A 16,612-nucleotide genomic window follows, 5' to 3' on the forward strand; every position below is an offset into this window, starting at 1 on the left:
CTACTTGTAAAATAAATTATTAAAAGGTATGATCACGGGGCACCTAGGTGGCTCAGTTGGTTAAGCATCCGACTTCGGCTCAGGTCATAATCTCGCGGTTTGTGGGTTCGAGCCCCGCGTCGGTCTCTGTGCTGACAGCTCAGAGCCTGGAGCCTGCTTCGGATTCTGTCTCCCTCACTCTCGGCCCCTCCCCTGCTCACACTCTCTCTCCATCTCTCAAAAATAAACATTAAAAAAAATTTTTTTAAAAAGGTAGGCTCATGGAAAGTGTTTCCTTAATAACTGTCAACATGAGGAAAATTTAGTTCTGCATAATTCCCAACACAAAGCTTAGGCATTATAATTATCCTTTTCTTTATGTTAGAGGGATAAAGATCCACATTAAAGCTTATTTTAGCGTTATTACTGAAGTACTAAAAGTAGCAAAGGCCATGAGATCTATGACTGAAAAAAATTATTTACAATCTAAAAAAAAAAAATAAAACAATTGGACTAAAATATTGATAAAAATGGAAAATAAAGGTTAAAGCACATTCCTACAATATTATTCTTTGTGACATTAATTAATATCCAATGTTTTACACAAACACATTAAAACAATTGCATAACATTTATGTTGTTTTGCCTCCTTAGCTAGCATCAAAGGTAATATAATTTACATATAATCTAGAGATCAATAAATATTTACTGATGACCATTCTGCTTTTCTCAGAGAATACATCCATTGTTCATAAAATCGTCCTGTTTGTCAGACTCAGTCACTTATAAGTTTTCCAGGTTTGGGTGGGAGAGGCAAAATGAATACACAATAGTCCCCCCTAATCTGCAGGGAATACATTCTAAGACCCTCCAGTGGATGCCTGAAACCACAGACAGTATGGAACCTTATATATACTATGTTTTTTCCTACATATACATACCTACGGTAAAGTTTAATTTATAAATTAAGGCGTAGTAAGAGATTAAGAACAATAACTAATAATAAAGTAGAACAACTATAACACTATACTGTAATAAGTTATGCGGATATCGTCTGTCTCTCTCGGAATGTCTCATACTATACTCACTTTCTTCTTTCTGTGCGGATGTGAGATAATGAAATGCCTACGTGATGAAACAAAGTGAAGGAAATGACAAAGGCAGTTGATGTAGCCTCAGGCTACCATCGATCTCCTGACTGTACATCAGAAGGAAGATCATCTGCTTCTGAACTACCTCTGACTATGGGTAACCAAAACCATGGAAAGCGAAACTGTGGAGAAGCAGGCTGGTACGTTCAAGGGTTCATTCTGGCCCTTATTTCAAGAAGTTGTTACCACCCTCATTCATTACTTTAAAAAAAAAAATGTTTTTATTTATTTTGAAAGAGACAGAGAGAGAGCGGGTGAGGACCAGAGAGAGAGACAGAGAATTCCAAGCAGGCTCCACGTTTATCACGGAGCCTGATGCGGGGCTCGATCTCACAACTGTGAGATCGTGACCTGAGCCGAAATCAAGAGCCAGACGCTTAACTGACTGAGCCACCCAGGCGCCCCTGTTACCAGTCTCATTTAAAAGGATACCCTTACTAATTCTTTTCACTGAAGGAGGCAGTTTTGTTACCTGTTACCTGGTGGTAAAGCCCCCTTTACCACCACCAAAAAGCTTTTGTAATTGTAACTTGAAACTGACAATCCTCTTCTGTCCAGTCACCAAATGGGATGAAATTGTCACCTTTAAATTTATACTTTCTCTCCCCACACACTGAAGCAGAGAGGTCAACATGCTATAAATCATGCCATCACTGACCCTTAGCTGATTTTATTACGTATTCATGCTTAGTGTCATAACAGTTTCGTGTTCAGGATCAAAATAATTAGCACTGGAAGGACCAAAAAATTTTAACTAGTTAAAATTTTTGTCACGTAGCATTTAGTTTGTTTGGTTTCATTTGTTTTATGTCTTTAATACTGAGCAACATGAACTAATCTGCTTCCCTTAGGAATGAGTTCATAAAAAAAAATCCGCCACATCTAGAACTAAACTCCATTTAAGGAAATCTAGATCCCCATACAATGACAGTGAAACTTTGGTCAGCCAATAATTACTAAAATTACGCTTTCAGATAAAAGAAGAAAGCTTCTTTCTCAACGATGAAAAAAAATCAAACCTCATCAATGAAAAAAAGTCTGATGTTAAAATAAACGTTTTCATTCAGTATCTATAGCATGACATGCACTAGAATTAACAGTGGGGACCAAAACACTTACTGAATTTATATGGAAGCGACGATCATAAAATAATCAAATGAGCCATAATAAGAGCTATAAATAAAAGGTATGAAAAGTACTACACAATACTTTAAAAGTACACTGTAGATGGCCATGACCTTGGTATGTGTGTTTGTGTAGGGAAGTAGGCAGTAGGTCAGGGAAGGTCTATGTGAGGAAAGGGATATTTTAGCTGAGAGCTGAAGGAAAAAGAGGAATTTCCTTGGAGAAGAGGAGAAGGTAACAGTCTTTCACATCAAAGGAACTGTAGGTCTGATGGCCCTGAGGTAAAAATACAAGGAATTTGAGCAGTGAAAATATCAGGGTGGCTGAAATACAGGGTGCCAGAATGTCAGAACAGGTAAACAGTGGTGCTGGAGAAGTGGTCAGAGACATAGGGTCATGTAGGCCCCGGGAGGGATTTTAATCTTTTTGGTTTTCATCACACAAGTGGCATTTGGATTGGTGTTTTTGAAAGACCAGTCTGAGCAGTCAGGTAAGAAAAAGAAATAAAAGATATCTGAATAGGAAGAAAGAAAAAAAAAGCATATTGTCTTTATTTGCGGACGTTATGGAGACAGGGAAACCGAAGGGACCTCATGAGGAAAAATTTTTTCCTTTGCTTCTTTTCTGGCTTCTATTCTTGCTGAGCCCTGCACCCCTGCCCTCCACATGCCTTAATGTAAGTCCTCCTTATAAGGGACAACGATTACTTTGGAGCCTTCTAGCACAACAGAAAGTGAACGATTTCTTTGGAGTCTTCTAGCACAACAGATAACATCTAAGGAATGACCAGGTCAGGCCATCATGTGCATGTTCCAGACCACTGTCCCTGAACACCTTGATGCCAAGACCTTCTGGCTGTAGGGAATAAGTGACTTATGACAGACACCTGGATCCTGTCTTTGTTTTGACCAGTTCCGGGATGCCGGAGAAGACACGTGTACCAGACCACGAGCATCAATAAAAACCCCAGACCCCTAGCAAAGACTTCCTGTACTCCAACTGTACCTGCTTTCTCTCTCTATTCCTTCAGTAAACTCTGCTTTCACCTCCTGATGGTTCAAGTTTGATTTCCATCCTGTGTGAAGCCAAAGACCATCTTGGCTGGTCCTGTGTGACTCCCTCTGGGTCCTTCGACCCAGCCTGCCTGCATCATCTTGGCGACCACAAAGGGACCCTCAGAAGAACAGCAGTATCCTCAGATTGAGTCTGCAAAGCACAATTTGGCTTTCAGGAACCGGTAAGTTCCTCCTCTGGGAAACAGTTGGTTTAACGCTGATGTGTAACTGGTCCATTCTCCAGTGGGGAAGGGAAACTGGAAGAACTGGTTGCAAACCTGCTCTCTTACTCCCCGTTCTCTCTCAGCTCTGAAACTTTTTTTACTCTGGCTTCCAGACAACTTCAAGGCTGTTAGTTGTCGTGAGAGACTGAGTTGCTCAGCTCTGAAGAAGAGGGATGCACGTTCCTCCCCGAGGAAAGGTGTTCTTAGGCAAATAAGGGCCAAGGGAAGTATCACAGATTATTCGAGATAGATAGTGGTCCCATAGAAACCACCCCCTCCTACTACAGTAGTTTTTGGCTCGCCCCAGGAAGCACACAGGTGGATTGGTCATCCAGTGCTCTGAGCCCCCATGGTGGTTTTGGGCTGCCACTGGGAGAAACCAAAGCAGAAAAGAGTGGAAGATAGGCCCGCGGCTGATCCACATTCGATCCACATTCGATCCACAACAGGTTTTTTCCTAGAATAGAGTCCAAATCGTCTCTCCATCGCTCTCTTTTTCTTGCTCACTTGCTCGCTCTCTTTTCCACTGCCGGGTGGATGTCTCCTCGTGGCAATTCTGGGATGCTGGAATGGTGTTGGGGACTGGTAGCCAATCCCGCTGAGGACCCAAATCTTAGAATAAAGAAGTGGCCCTGGTGCCCCCAGTTGCACTGGGTTTTCCGCTTATAGGGATGACACATGGCAGGCTGGTCACTGCCACGTGATGTCTCCTTGTTGGATGGGGGAGGAGACATGTGGCAAGCTGGAATCTTTTGCACCCTCTTGCTCACTATGCCCGACCCTATCACTCTGCTATACCCCTTTCTACCCCTCTGAATTTTCTCCTTTTTTGCCCTTTAAATTGTTCTCCTTGCCACTACATAACTATATTCTCTGACCATAGTATTCTGCATTAGCGGGCTTCCCTATCCTTAAGAGATGATTTTTCCCCTTTTGGTTTCTAGGAAACTCCATGACTTCTATCCTACTCATTAGGCTTGGGCCACTGTGGCCAATGACTCCATGCTCTGACTTAGATCTCTGGCATTGTGAACAACACTTTCCTAGAATCTTATCCTCCCTTTGCCCCAGCCTGACTCCTTGATTATGGTCCTCAAAGGGGGCAACAGTGAGCATTCCAACGGATTCCCTGTTAGGATGTCTGTTACATAATTAGGCACACTTCATGCTGGATAGGTTGAAAAAGAAGAAGTTAATATTCTATTGTAATGAGGCTTGGCCCCAATATCCACTGGGAGACCAAGAAATCTGGCCAGCAAATGGGACTTTGGATTACAATACCATTTTACAGCTTGATTTATATTGTAAGAGGGAAGGGAAATGGAATGAAGTGCCTTCTGTGTTACCCTTTATGGTCCTGTATCAGGATCCCAAAGGACAGTATAAAGCCTGCATGGCCCCAATTCCTAAATCAGCAGAGGCACCTGACATCATGGAACTGACTCTGGTATTTGATCTGACTTGGGGGAACCTACAGATCTTATTATTGTCTCATTGTGGCACTGTAGAGAAGAGAATGAGACCGTGTATAGTTAAGCCAGTTATTTTGATAAGGGGAAGTAACTCAAGGAAAGGATGAAAACCCAGCTCTCGTTGGAGCCTCTCTGGAGGTCCTCTAGTGGAGACTTTCCAGAAGTATACTCTCATACAGACCCCATTTCTCTGGAAGAGCAGTCATTGTGGGTTGTGCATTCATCCTGCAATCTGCAGCAGACATCAGGAGAAAATTACAGAAGGCAATTACTGGGTCCCAAACTCCTAGGAACCAATTGTTGAATATGGCTTTTGCCATCTTTAATAACAGAGACAGATCAGAGAAGGAGGATGAATTTGTCCAAAATAAATGCCATGCCCAGCTTTTGGCCGTGGCATTGGGGCACCCTGCACTCCAGGATCACTTCATCTGGAAGCCTGTGAGGCCAGAGTCTGGCAAAGTCTCACAAAAAGCCAGGCCCCAATCAATGTGCCTTCTGTAAGATGGACGGCCACTGGAGAAAGGATCATTCCCACCTCAAAAGGAAGATGGGTCCAGTCCCAAAACCTCTATTGGCCAAAGTTATGGAGGACTGAAGGGGCCCGACCTCTCCTATGGCTCATCCCCGATATCTCAACATAACATATCAGGAGCCAGGAGCCTCGGGTGATCCCTCATGTGGCAAGTAAGGAAATTTAATTTTTATTGGACATAGGAGCCACTTACTCTGTCCTGACTCAACATAATGGGCTTCTGTCCCAGCACTCTTGTACAGTTACTAGAATAGATAGATGGCCACAGGGGAGACCATTTACTTTTCTACTAGCTTGTGGCATGGACTCGCTCTTGCTCTCACAAAGCTTTCTCCGGATAGCTAAGTGCCTTACTCCTTTACCGGGGAGTGACTTCCTTGCTAAGCCACAAACTGCCATCCAAATAGGACTGACAGAACCAAATGCAGAGAAAACAAAGCTTATAACGATTAAGACGCCTAGACAGGCCAGTGGGAAATAACATTTATGTGTCAGATAGTATACCACGCCATACTGCAATCAGAATAATACCTGATGCAATGGGAAACAGAAGTTCCTGGCAGAGCCAGTAATATTTCACACATTCTTATCTCCCTAAGACCACATGTAGAATATCCTTGGAAAAGGCAAAGACCAGAGACAGAAAAAGGTATTTGGCCTCTGATTAAGAAATTTTTGAGGGGTGCCTGGGTGGCTCAGTCGATTAAGCATCTGATTTTGGCTTAGGTCATGATCTCACAGCTCAAGGGTCCGAGCCCCGTGTGAGGCTCTGTGCTGACAGCTCAGAGCCTGGAGCCTGTTTCAGATTCCATGTCTCCCTCTCTCTCTGCCCCTCCCCTGCTTGTGCTCTGTCTCTCTCTCTCAAAAATAAACATTAAAATTTTTTTTTAAAAAGAAAAATTTGAAATATGGATTATTAACCCCTCGTCAGTCACCCCGCAATACCGCCATTCTATTAGTTAAGAAGCCAAATGGGGTGAAATGCTTTATCCAGGATTTATGGTCTCTAACCCTTATACTATACTGACTCCAGTTCCTCCAGATACAAACTAGTTTATGATCTTAGATTTAAAGGGTGCTTTCTTCTGCACACAAGAACACCCTGACTCCAATCTTTTTGTTTCCACATGGACTACCCCTGATACTTGTGAGATTTCCCAGTTGACCTGGACAGGGCTGCCTCAGGGCTTCTGAGACAGCCCGAATTTGTTGGGAGCACTTTAAAAAGGGAACTATGGGATTTACAACTGATTAATGGGACGCTGCTTCAACGTGTGGATGATACATTGACTGCCAGGAGGATTCTGACGAAAACACAATCCTCACCCTTAACTTTTTAGGACAGCGGGGGTACAGAGTGTCTCCCCAGAAAGCCCAGGCTTCTAAGGAGAAGGTTCAACATGCGGGCTACATTTGCACTCCAGAGGCACGGACATGGATGAGCCCAGGACAGAAAACTGGCCATACTGTATATTTGAGTACCTCAAACCAAAAGGCAGTTAAGAGCCTTCTTAGGCATGGTAGCTTTTTGTTGCATTTGGATTCCCGGGGTTGGCCTTCTGGTCAAACTCCTTTATAGAGTATTACAAGGAAGTGAGTTAGAACCCCTGGAATGGAATGATGACTGCCACCAAGCCTTCAAAGGTCTGAAGAAAAAAAAAATGCTGAGCACTGCTCCTGTCTTGGGGCTCCCAAACCTGGGAAAGATCTTCACCTTACGTGTGTGAGAAAGGAGAGGAAGAGCCTTGGGCGTCCTAACTCCTAACTCAAAACTCAGACCTGTTGCTAGACCAGTGGCTTATTTCCCCAAACAGTTAGATCTGGTAGCAGAAAGCTGGCCAGGATGTTTATGAGCAGTGGCTGTGACTGCCCCACTAGCTGGAGACGCTAGCAACTTTATGCTAGGACAACATCTGGATGTCATGATCCCACATCAAGTCCAAGGGGTTTTAGAGGTCAGGACATGAATGGTTACGAGGAGGGAGATTTTTGAGGTATCAAGCCCTCCTCCTTGACACCCCTGATGTAACTAACCCTCAGGTTGTGTCAAGGTTTCAACCTAGTCACTCTATTACCCGATGAAGGCAAGCAGGGGATTCCAATCTATACCTGTGTGGATATTACAGAACAAGTGTATTCAAGCCGGCCTCATTTAAAGAACAAAACTTTGTCCAACCCAGAGGCTGAATGGCCTCCAGACAGAAGGAGCTTTATGCATGAGGGAACCAGAAAAACCAGGTAGGCTATTATCAGCCGATAGGGTATGACCGAGGCAAAAGACTTCAGCACAAAAGCCCAAACTAATTGCTTTAATCCGAGCACTACAACTACGTAAAGAGTTAAGTATATATACTGCTTCTAAATATGGCTTCTTAATACTTCATGCTCATGCAGCCATCTGCAAAGAACGGGGGCTATTAAATTCAAAAGGCTCCCCTATAAAACACAAAGAGAAAATGTTTAACATGATTAGGGGCTATACGGCTTCGTTAGGAGGTGGCAGCTGTGTACTGTAAAGGACACCAAACAGACCAAACCACGATGAGTAAAGGAAACAATTTTGCGGATAGACTAGCAAGAGTGGCGGCAAGGAAGGAAGAGCTTGCTACACGGGTCTTAGCTCTAATTCCAGAAAACTCCTCTGCAAGAAATAAGCCCACACTATACTCCCTCTGAGGCTCAATGTGCCTCACAGAGGGATCTGAAATGGATTCAAAGGGAAGGTATATATTGAATAACATGTATGTACTCCCCAAGGCATCGCAATGGAAAATAATTAAGCCTTCTTCCGCCACTCCCGGTGCTGCTTGTGTGCTCGCTCGGTGTGGACACAGTACCTCTTTGGGGAAGCGGCAGCTGAGGGGACGCCGGCGCTCTCCATGGCCAACGAAAAGCCCAAGCAAGAAGTCACGACTAAGAACAATGATCATATTAATTTGAAGGTGGCAGGGCAGGATGGTTCTGTGGTGTACTTTAAGATTAAGAGGCATACGCTACTCAGTAAACTGATGAAAGCCTACTGTGAGCGGCAGGGTTTGTCAATGAGGCAGGTCAGGTTCCGATTCGATGGGCACCCGATCAAGGAAACGGACACACCTGCACAGCTGGAAATGGAGGACGAAGACACAATTGATGTGTTCCAGCAGCAGACAGGAGGTGGCTACTAAACAGGGATCCCGCCACTTTACTCTAGAACTCGGTTCCTCCAGACCAAGAAGATAGGCTCAATTAGAAAACCACAATTCGGTTCTACCACATCATGACTACTACAGTACAGCTTTCTCTGTTCCTTCATTTTCCCTTCCCCGTTCCTTTATTGTGCATAGAGCAACTGTGTATGTGCACAACCACATTGCATTTGTTTTTAACTAAACGGTCAATGGTATGTTTTGACTGACATCAAGTGGGGAAAAATACTGGCTCCGTGAAAATATCCCTTTTCTCCATTAGTAGCATGCTCCTTCAGCTCTTATCTTTATATTCGAGTAAGTTGTTTTGCTCTCGTGGTTTAACAAAAAAAGAACAACATAAAAATCTTTGCCCACGATCGTGCGATCGAAGAATTTTAATGCCCTTTATTTGTGATTGTGAAAGCAGTGATAATTTTATAACTTTTTTGTATGTAGGTATTACATGTAGGCCAATCTGTCTCTAAGTAGGGATAAACTACTCTAAAAGAAATGGATCCTAGGGGCGCCTGGGTGGCTCAGTGGGTTGAGCTTCCGACTTCGGCTCAGGGCATGATCTCACAGTCCGTGAGTTCAAGCCCCACATCGGGCTCTTTGCTGACAGCTCGGAACCTGGAGCCTGTTTCGGGTTCTGTGTCTCCCTCTCTCTGACCCTCCCCCGTTCATGCTCTGTCTCTCTGTGTCTCAAAAATAAACACTAAAAAAATTTTTTTTAAAGAAATGGATCCTAGATAGTTTTCCCTTCAAGTCAAGGCATCTTGTTGTTTAAATAAACTTCTTGTTTAAAATGAAAAAAAAAAAGAATTAAGCAAATACATGACTCCACCCACTTTGGTGGAGACACTATGGAAAATCTATTGCATCAAGTATTCAGAGGAAAGAATCTAACCAAGACTATAAGAAAAGTTACCAGAGCATGTGAGATTTGTGTCAAAAATGACCCAAGGTCCAATCCTATGCCTTTCCTCTTGATTAAGCCATTTGAACATACAAACACTTACCCTGGGGAAGACTGGCAAATTGACTTCACTCAAATGCCACCCTATCTGGGATATAAGTATCTGTTGGTTTATGTGAGTACATTTACAGGGTGGGTAGAGGCCTTCCCTGTAGGATAGAAAGAGCTTTAGAGGTTTCTAAGACCTTTTTGAAGAGGTGCCTGCGTGGCTCAGTCGGTTAAGTGACTTCAGCTCGGGTCGTGATCTCACAGTTCGTGAGTTTGAGCCCTGCATCGGGCTCTCTGCTGTCAGCACAGAGCCTGCTTCAGATCCTCTGCCTCCCTCTCTCTGCCCCTCCCCAGCTTGCGCTCTCTCTCTCTCAAAACTAAACAAATATTAAAAAAAAAAAAAAAAAAAGACCTCATTAAAGGAAGTCATACCTAGGTTTGGACTTCTCCAGAATCTGCAAAGTGATAATGGCCCCTCTTTTGCTGCTAAAATAACACAACAATTATCAGTGACTCTAGGGATCTGCTATCAACTCCATGCCTCATGTAGGCCTCAATCCTCAGGAAAAGTGGACAAAACGAACCATATCCTTAAACGAACTCAGGCAAAACTCTGTCAAGGAACTCGTGAAACATGGTAACAGATGTTACTGATGCTTTGCTAAGTGGTTCCAAGGAGGAGTCTTAAATTGGGCCCCTTTAAATTAAAATATGGAAGACCTTTTCTCACTGCAGCTCTATGGTTTGCTGAGGAAACCAACCAAATTTTAAAATACATTAGTAGTCTGGGTAAAGTACTAGTCTCTCCAAAAGCATGGAAATAAAATACTTCCATATCCCACTGAAGACAAGCAGTCTGTGCCAATACTAGCAGGAAGGTACCATTCAAAACAAGGAAAAGGGGGTCAACTGAAGATCAGCTCGAACCACAGTGGGAAGGGCCCTGTCAAGTTTGACTCAGCACCCCCACAGCAGTAGAGTCAAACTATCTCCAGCTGGGTTCACTTGTCCAGAATCAAACCTATCTCTCCTGAGTCTTTACAGGAGCCAACTTTGATACCGCTTCCAAGGGAAGAAGGAGACACATATGCCTGTGAGTCTGTCAACGATCTAAAATATCTTTCCAAGAATATACCTGCTGCAGTGTCTACCTGAAGCTCCTAGCACCTACCCATTCCTGAGAACCCGAGGAAAAACCCCAAGTTGCTGCTCTGAAGGACCAATAAGTAAGGCTCGATGAAGCTTTTAAAATCTTTCACTTTTCTGAGTTTACTCTTTCCGTATCTAGCTCTAGGGAAATTAAACGGCCCCAATTTATTTTTGCAATGGGCTCAAAACTACGCCGATAATTTACAGAAAAGTTCCTGCTGGATTTGTGGCCTCCTCCCTTTATCCAGCACCTCAGGCCTCCCTTGGTGGGTTTCTCCTTTGCAAGGCACAGACTGGCATTACTTATGCCAATACATAGAAGATATGGTTTTCAGCCCAAATACGAGCATATATAGTGACATCTCTATCACTAACAGAAAGGTTTCTTATTGGCCTATGGTAAACACCACCTGGAATTCTCCAGGCCATGAAAGACCTTTTTCCTACACCCAGACTGCCAAAATCATGAATGAATATGCCAACGCTAATATTGAAAATAAACAAGCATTGTGGGGAACAATTAAGCCTAACAATATGAGATATACTGATGATGGTTATTTTCAAGTATGGGATGAATTTATGTGGCTTACTCCTACCATAGGTCACTTAAATCAGAGAGCTCTTTTGTGTTGGGAGCAAAGAAATCATACCTATGATGCCTGGCCTAACAGTACCCGTGAATTAGGATGGCTCTCCCAAAGAGACTGTACCCATACCATTGTTTTACAAGCAACTGACTGGTTTGCCACTGACTGGTTCAGACGGCCAAGCATCAGGTGGTTGGCGCCTAATGGAACTCAGTGGCTGTGTGGCGCAAATTTGTGGCCCTGGCTACCTCCTGGATGGATAGGGCGCTGTACCCTGGGCTTTCCCTGGATGCAAGGGAGTTGGCATAAAGAAATACCGAAGCCTGCAAATTATCCCTATCTACTTCATCGCTGGACACGGTCAGTCTTCCACTGGTATGATCACCTGTTAAGTATTTTCGTGCCTCAACTGGGAATAGAAGACATAATATGGCATGTAGAGGCCCTCACAAACTATACCACAAAAGCCCTTAATGATTCTATGCGGGGACTGTCGCTGTTAAATTCTGAAGTTACATTAATGAGAAAGGCTGTATTACAAAATAGGATGGCCTTAGACATACTCACAGCAGCTCAGGGAGGAACCTGTGCTATCGTTAAAACTGAATGCTGCGTATACATCCCAGATAGCTCAGCTAACATATCCGACGTTTTGGCTGACATGCGCACCCAAATTGAAGCAATGTCTGACGCCTCTGGTTCCCTCAATGATTGGATTTCTTCCTGGTCTAGTGGAGGTATATGGGCTTGGTGGAAAAAACTTCTTTTACTAGCAATAGCAGTAGTTATGCTAGCGTTTTTTCTCTGCTGTGGGGGCTACTGTTGTTGCATGCTCTGCATGAATATGTCAGAAAAATTATCAGAACGGGTGCTCTTTAGGAGCCATTTTATTCCCAGGTTGAAGCCTCACGTACACCTTTGACAATCCACAACTAGGGGCCCTTCATTTAATTGGGATTTTTATACCTCCCAGTAGGTAGGGTCTTCGATCCCTTTCAGCCTGAAGAAGCTACAGAAGACGAGACCTTCACCCTTCAACACCCCTTAAGAATAAGGAGGATAAAAATCCCATAGCAGGCAATGAGACAAGGAAACCGAAGGGATGCCATGAGAAAAAAGTTGGTTTTCTTTTTCATTTTGCTTCTTTTCGGGCTTCTGTTCTTGCTAGGACCTGCCCTGCCTTAATGTATGTCCTCCTTGTAAGGCACAGAGTTAATGATTTCTTTGGAGTCTTCTAGCACAATACATAACATCTAAGGAGTGACCAGGCGAGGCCATTATGTGCATATGCCAGACCACTGTCACTGAACACCTTGATGCCAAGACCCCCCCGGCTCCGTGGAATAAGTGATTTATGCTGGTCGCCTAGACCCTGTCTTCGTTCTGACCGGTTTGGGGATGCCTGAGAAGACATGTGCACCAGATCCCAGTCGTCAATAAAACCCAAGGCCCCAAGCAAAGACTCCCTCTTTTCCTTTCTGAGTCTCGCAGACACTCCGTGTGTATCTGCTCTCTCTCTCTCTCCCTTCAATAAACTCTGCTTTCACCTCCTGCTGGCTTGTGTTTGATTTCCATCCTGTGTGAAGCCAGGGACCCTCTTGGCTTATCCTGTGGGACCCCTTCTGGGTCCTCAGGCCCAGGCTGCCTGCATTAATATGAACTTATACATAAAAAAATCCTGAAGACTCCACCAAACACCACTAGCGCTAACTAATCAACCAATTCGGTAAAGTTGCAGGAAACAGAAACCAACATAGAGAAAACAGCTGCATTTCTATGCACTAGGAACAAAGCATCTGAAAACAATAAGGAAAACAATCCCATTTACATTAATATCCAAAACAATAAAATACTAAAGAATATATTTAACCAAGTGGATGAAAGATCTGTACACCGGTAAGATTTTGATGAACGAAACTGCAGAAGACACAAATGAAAAAATACCCCTAATTCGTCAGAAGAAATAACATTGTTAAAATGTCCTATTACCAAAAGCCATCTATAGATGCAATGTCATCCCTGTCAAAATTCCAATGGCATTTTTTACAGAAATAGAAAAACCAATCCTAAAACTTGTATAGAGACACAAAAGATCCTGAATAGACAAAGCAATCTTGAGAAAGAACAACAAAGCTGGAAGCATTACACTTCCTGATTTCAAACTATACTTCAAAGCTACAATAATCAAAACCATATGGTACTGGCATAAAAACAGACACATAGGCCAATGGAACAGAATCAAGAGCACAGAAGTAGATCCCTATACATTTGACAAGGGAGCCAAGAATATTCAATGCAGAAAGGTTAGTACTTCAAAAAATGGTGCTGGGAAACCAGATAGTCACAATGCAGAATGAAATTGGACCCTACCTTATGTCACTCACAAAAGTGAACTTAAAATGGATGAAAGACTTAAATTTAAGACTTGAACCATAAAACTCATAGAAGAAACATGGAGGGGCAATTGGGTGGCCCCGTTGGATAAGCGTCCGACTTCGGCTCAGGTCATGATCTCACGGTTTGTGAGTTCGAGCCCCGAACTGGGCTCTGCACTAACAGCGTGGAGCCTGCTTGGGATTCTCTCTCTCTTCCTCTCTCTCTGCCCCTCCCCTGCTCACTCTCACTCTCTCTCTCAAAAATAAAGAAACTTAAAAAATACATATATGGAGAAAATCTCCTTGACATTGGTCGTGGCAGTGATTTCCTGGATATGATGCCAAAAGCACAAGGAACAAAAGCAAAAATAAATGAGACTCCATCAGAGCTGAGTTTGCTTACTTATTTGTTTACTGACTTGGTTGGAATATTTTATTGACGTTTATTTCTCTCCAGTGTGCAACCTCTGATGTATCTTAGAGGGCACAGTCTTGCGTGGACAGTCACTCCTCGATGACACAGGTTTTAGCACAGTTCTCCTTAATGGTCTCTTTCTCTGACCCCTCTGCTAAGCTTTCTGCCCCTGTTGGTATCACAACCACATGTTAGGCTCTACTGATTGACAGGTGATTGCTCTATTGTTTTTAACAACATCCTGAGGCATAAATTGTACCAGTCTGATCCCATTGAATTTTGAATCCTTTACAGAAGTCATTTTTGAGGCCAGTCTTTGAAACATGTTTCAACCCCAGCAAGACTTTTCTTAGCTGTCTCTTTCTCTGTTTCTCTGGGAAACAAGGCGGCTTCTGGTTTAGCTAGTTGCTCGTATGAAGTTAATTGCCTCCTCTTAACCGTCTATCATTAAAATCTCCATTGTTTTAGAGAACCCCATCAGGCTTGCACTTTCCCACGTTCCATTTTTTTTTTAATGTTTGAGAGAGAGAGAGAGAGAGAGAGAGAGACTCTCCCCCCAGTAACCTCTGGTTGGGGACAGGAACCTCTGGTGTTCTCAGCTTGCCTCTCCCAGTGAGGAACTGCCACTCCATGAGCAAACCGGGGCGAGGGCAGTGGGGACCCAGTATATTCAGCCTGTTGAGAGCAGGTAGCGTATTTGGAGCCGAGGCCTGCCTGAGAGGGGAGGCTAGGTGGAAGAAGGGAGCCTCTGACTTCTTGCCAGCAATATTCTGGAAGTTCGCATCTGCAACAAAGAGCTAAAGGATATGAGAAAAACTGGCCACCTACACTTTCTGTAGAGACACTGTAGCCCTTGACTGGAAGTTAGAGGGGAAGGTAACCCCATCTTCTAGGTCACGCTCAGATGAACTGAAGCTTCTGTCATGTTGATCTGGGGGCAAGGGGAAGCAGAGAGCATGTCATGGCTCAAGTGATAGAGACGGTTCTTACCGGGATTTAGTAGCCTTTCTTGAATCTTTTTTTTTTTTTTCTGACTTGATGTATTACCTTAGGACTGTCTTCAGATACCTTAAATCTTTTTTAAAACATTTATTTATTTTGAGACAGAGAGAGAGAATGAGCAGGGGAGGGACAGGGAGAGAGAGAATCCCGAGCAGGCTCCACACTGTCAGCGCAGACGCAGGCTTGACCCCACAAACCGTGAGATCACGACCTGAGCCGAAATCAGGAGTAAGACACTTAACAGACGCCCCTAAATATTTTTGTTCCTAAGATAATTTTCACTAGTTATGTTTTTTCTGCTGGGGATGGTTCCATGGAGCTCCTTATGCTGCCATTCCAAAAGTGATCATATCCACTCAATTTTCTTAAGGTTAGAGGTTGTCAGTAAAATAACATTAATATATAAGCGAATCATTAACTTTACCTGTATATTTGATATTTTGCTGATTACTAACAATTAGGCACTGGGGTACATATCAGTCACATAAGTAAATAAATTCAGACTTTTGTATTTCCTAAATTTTAATACCTATTTTTATATTAAAATGGAACTTTAGATCTTTATTTTTTATCACATATTTGAAATCATTAAAGTTCTCTTAAAATTATTTTTAGGTTATTACAAATATTAATTTTATAAATGAAGTCTTTGGATTTCAGTTCTGGGAATGAATACTTAATTAAAACTTGAGAAATTCTTACTTAACTCTATCTTTTTCTTAAACAGATGCACACTACCACCACTATCATCGACAGAAATCTGCTAATCCAAACAGCTGGAACTGATTTATATTTAACCAAGCTGATATTACTATGTGAAAACTAGATATCTTCTCCATGGCATTATTTTGACACTCAAAATCAAATTATTAATATAGATGTGTGATCTTTAAAAAAACAAAGAATATCATCTAGGCAATTCTATATCATGACTTCTTTTCTACCTATAATAAGATGTTTTAGTTTCACTGGATATAAAAAAGACTTAGGTAAGGACCCGAACATCTACAACATCAGCATGTGAGGTGATCAAGGAGTAATCAGGACACTTCAAACTGACTTCAAAACATTTAATTATTTATTCAATACTTTTAACAGAAAAGTATCATGTAAAATGTTGTTTCTAAACACCGTGGGATGGCTTCAGCATGAATGTGACCCCTAGGTTAAGAATCTGTGCCTGTACCTGTCCTTGTGCTAGCAGATAGGACCAAAACAGTCCACGCACTCACTTGAGAACTCTTACTCTCCCACCCAATCCCACATAAGAAAAAAAGTTAACCTGATTCTAAACTTAACATTTGATAAAAAAAATGAACATGCCTTGGATTTTGGCAGAATTCAGCTAACAACAGAGAATTCAGCTAAAGTATGCTGAGTTAGAGCACTTAAAACAAGAACATTAGACG

General features: G+C 42.8%; 2 protein-coding genes and 1 long non-coding RNA gene across 7 annotated transcripts in view; 2 read left to right on the forward strand and 1 right to left on the reverse strand.

Moving 5' to 3' along the window:
- The window catches only part of TBC1D19 (TBC1 domain family member 19), a 147,650-nt gene that overhangs the window by 46,697 nt on the left and 84,341 nt on the right, over positions 1-16,612 (reverse strand). The gene's annotated exons all lie outside the window — the stretch shown is intronic.
- On the forward strand, positions 699-16,127 carry LOC123596091. 3 transcript variants are annotated; one of them, XR_006711522.1, is made up of 3 exons: positions 699-1,270; positions 3,008-3,492; positions 15,931-16,127. It is a non-coding gene; the product is annotated as an uncharacterized LOC123596091 (long non-coding RNA). The 3 variants fall into 3 exon arrangements; XR_006711520.1 differs by having other exon boundaries at positions 701-1,270; positions 3,016-3,492; XR_006711521.1 differs by having other exon boundaries at positions 702-1,270; positions 3,168-3,492.
- On the forward strand, positions 8,332-9,527 carry LOC123596090 (small ubiquitin-related modifier 2-like). Its single transcript, XM_045474322.1, has one exon. It carries the CDS (start codon positions 8,421-8,423, stop codon positions 8,706-8,708), a length of 288 nt encoding a protein of 95 aa, XP_045330278.1. The 5' UTR covers positions 8,332-8,420; the 3' UTR covers positions 8,709-9,527.

Source organism: Leopardus geoffroyi, chromosome B1 (genome assembly GCF_018350155.1).
Source record: "Leopardus geoffroyi isolate Oge1 chromosome B1, O.geoffroyi_Oge1_pat1.0, whole genome shotgun sequence".
NCBI lineage: Eukaryota > Metazoa > Chordata > Mammalia > Carnivora > Felidae > Leopardus > Leopardus geoffroyi.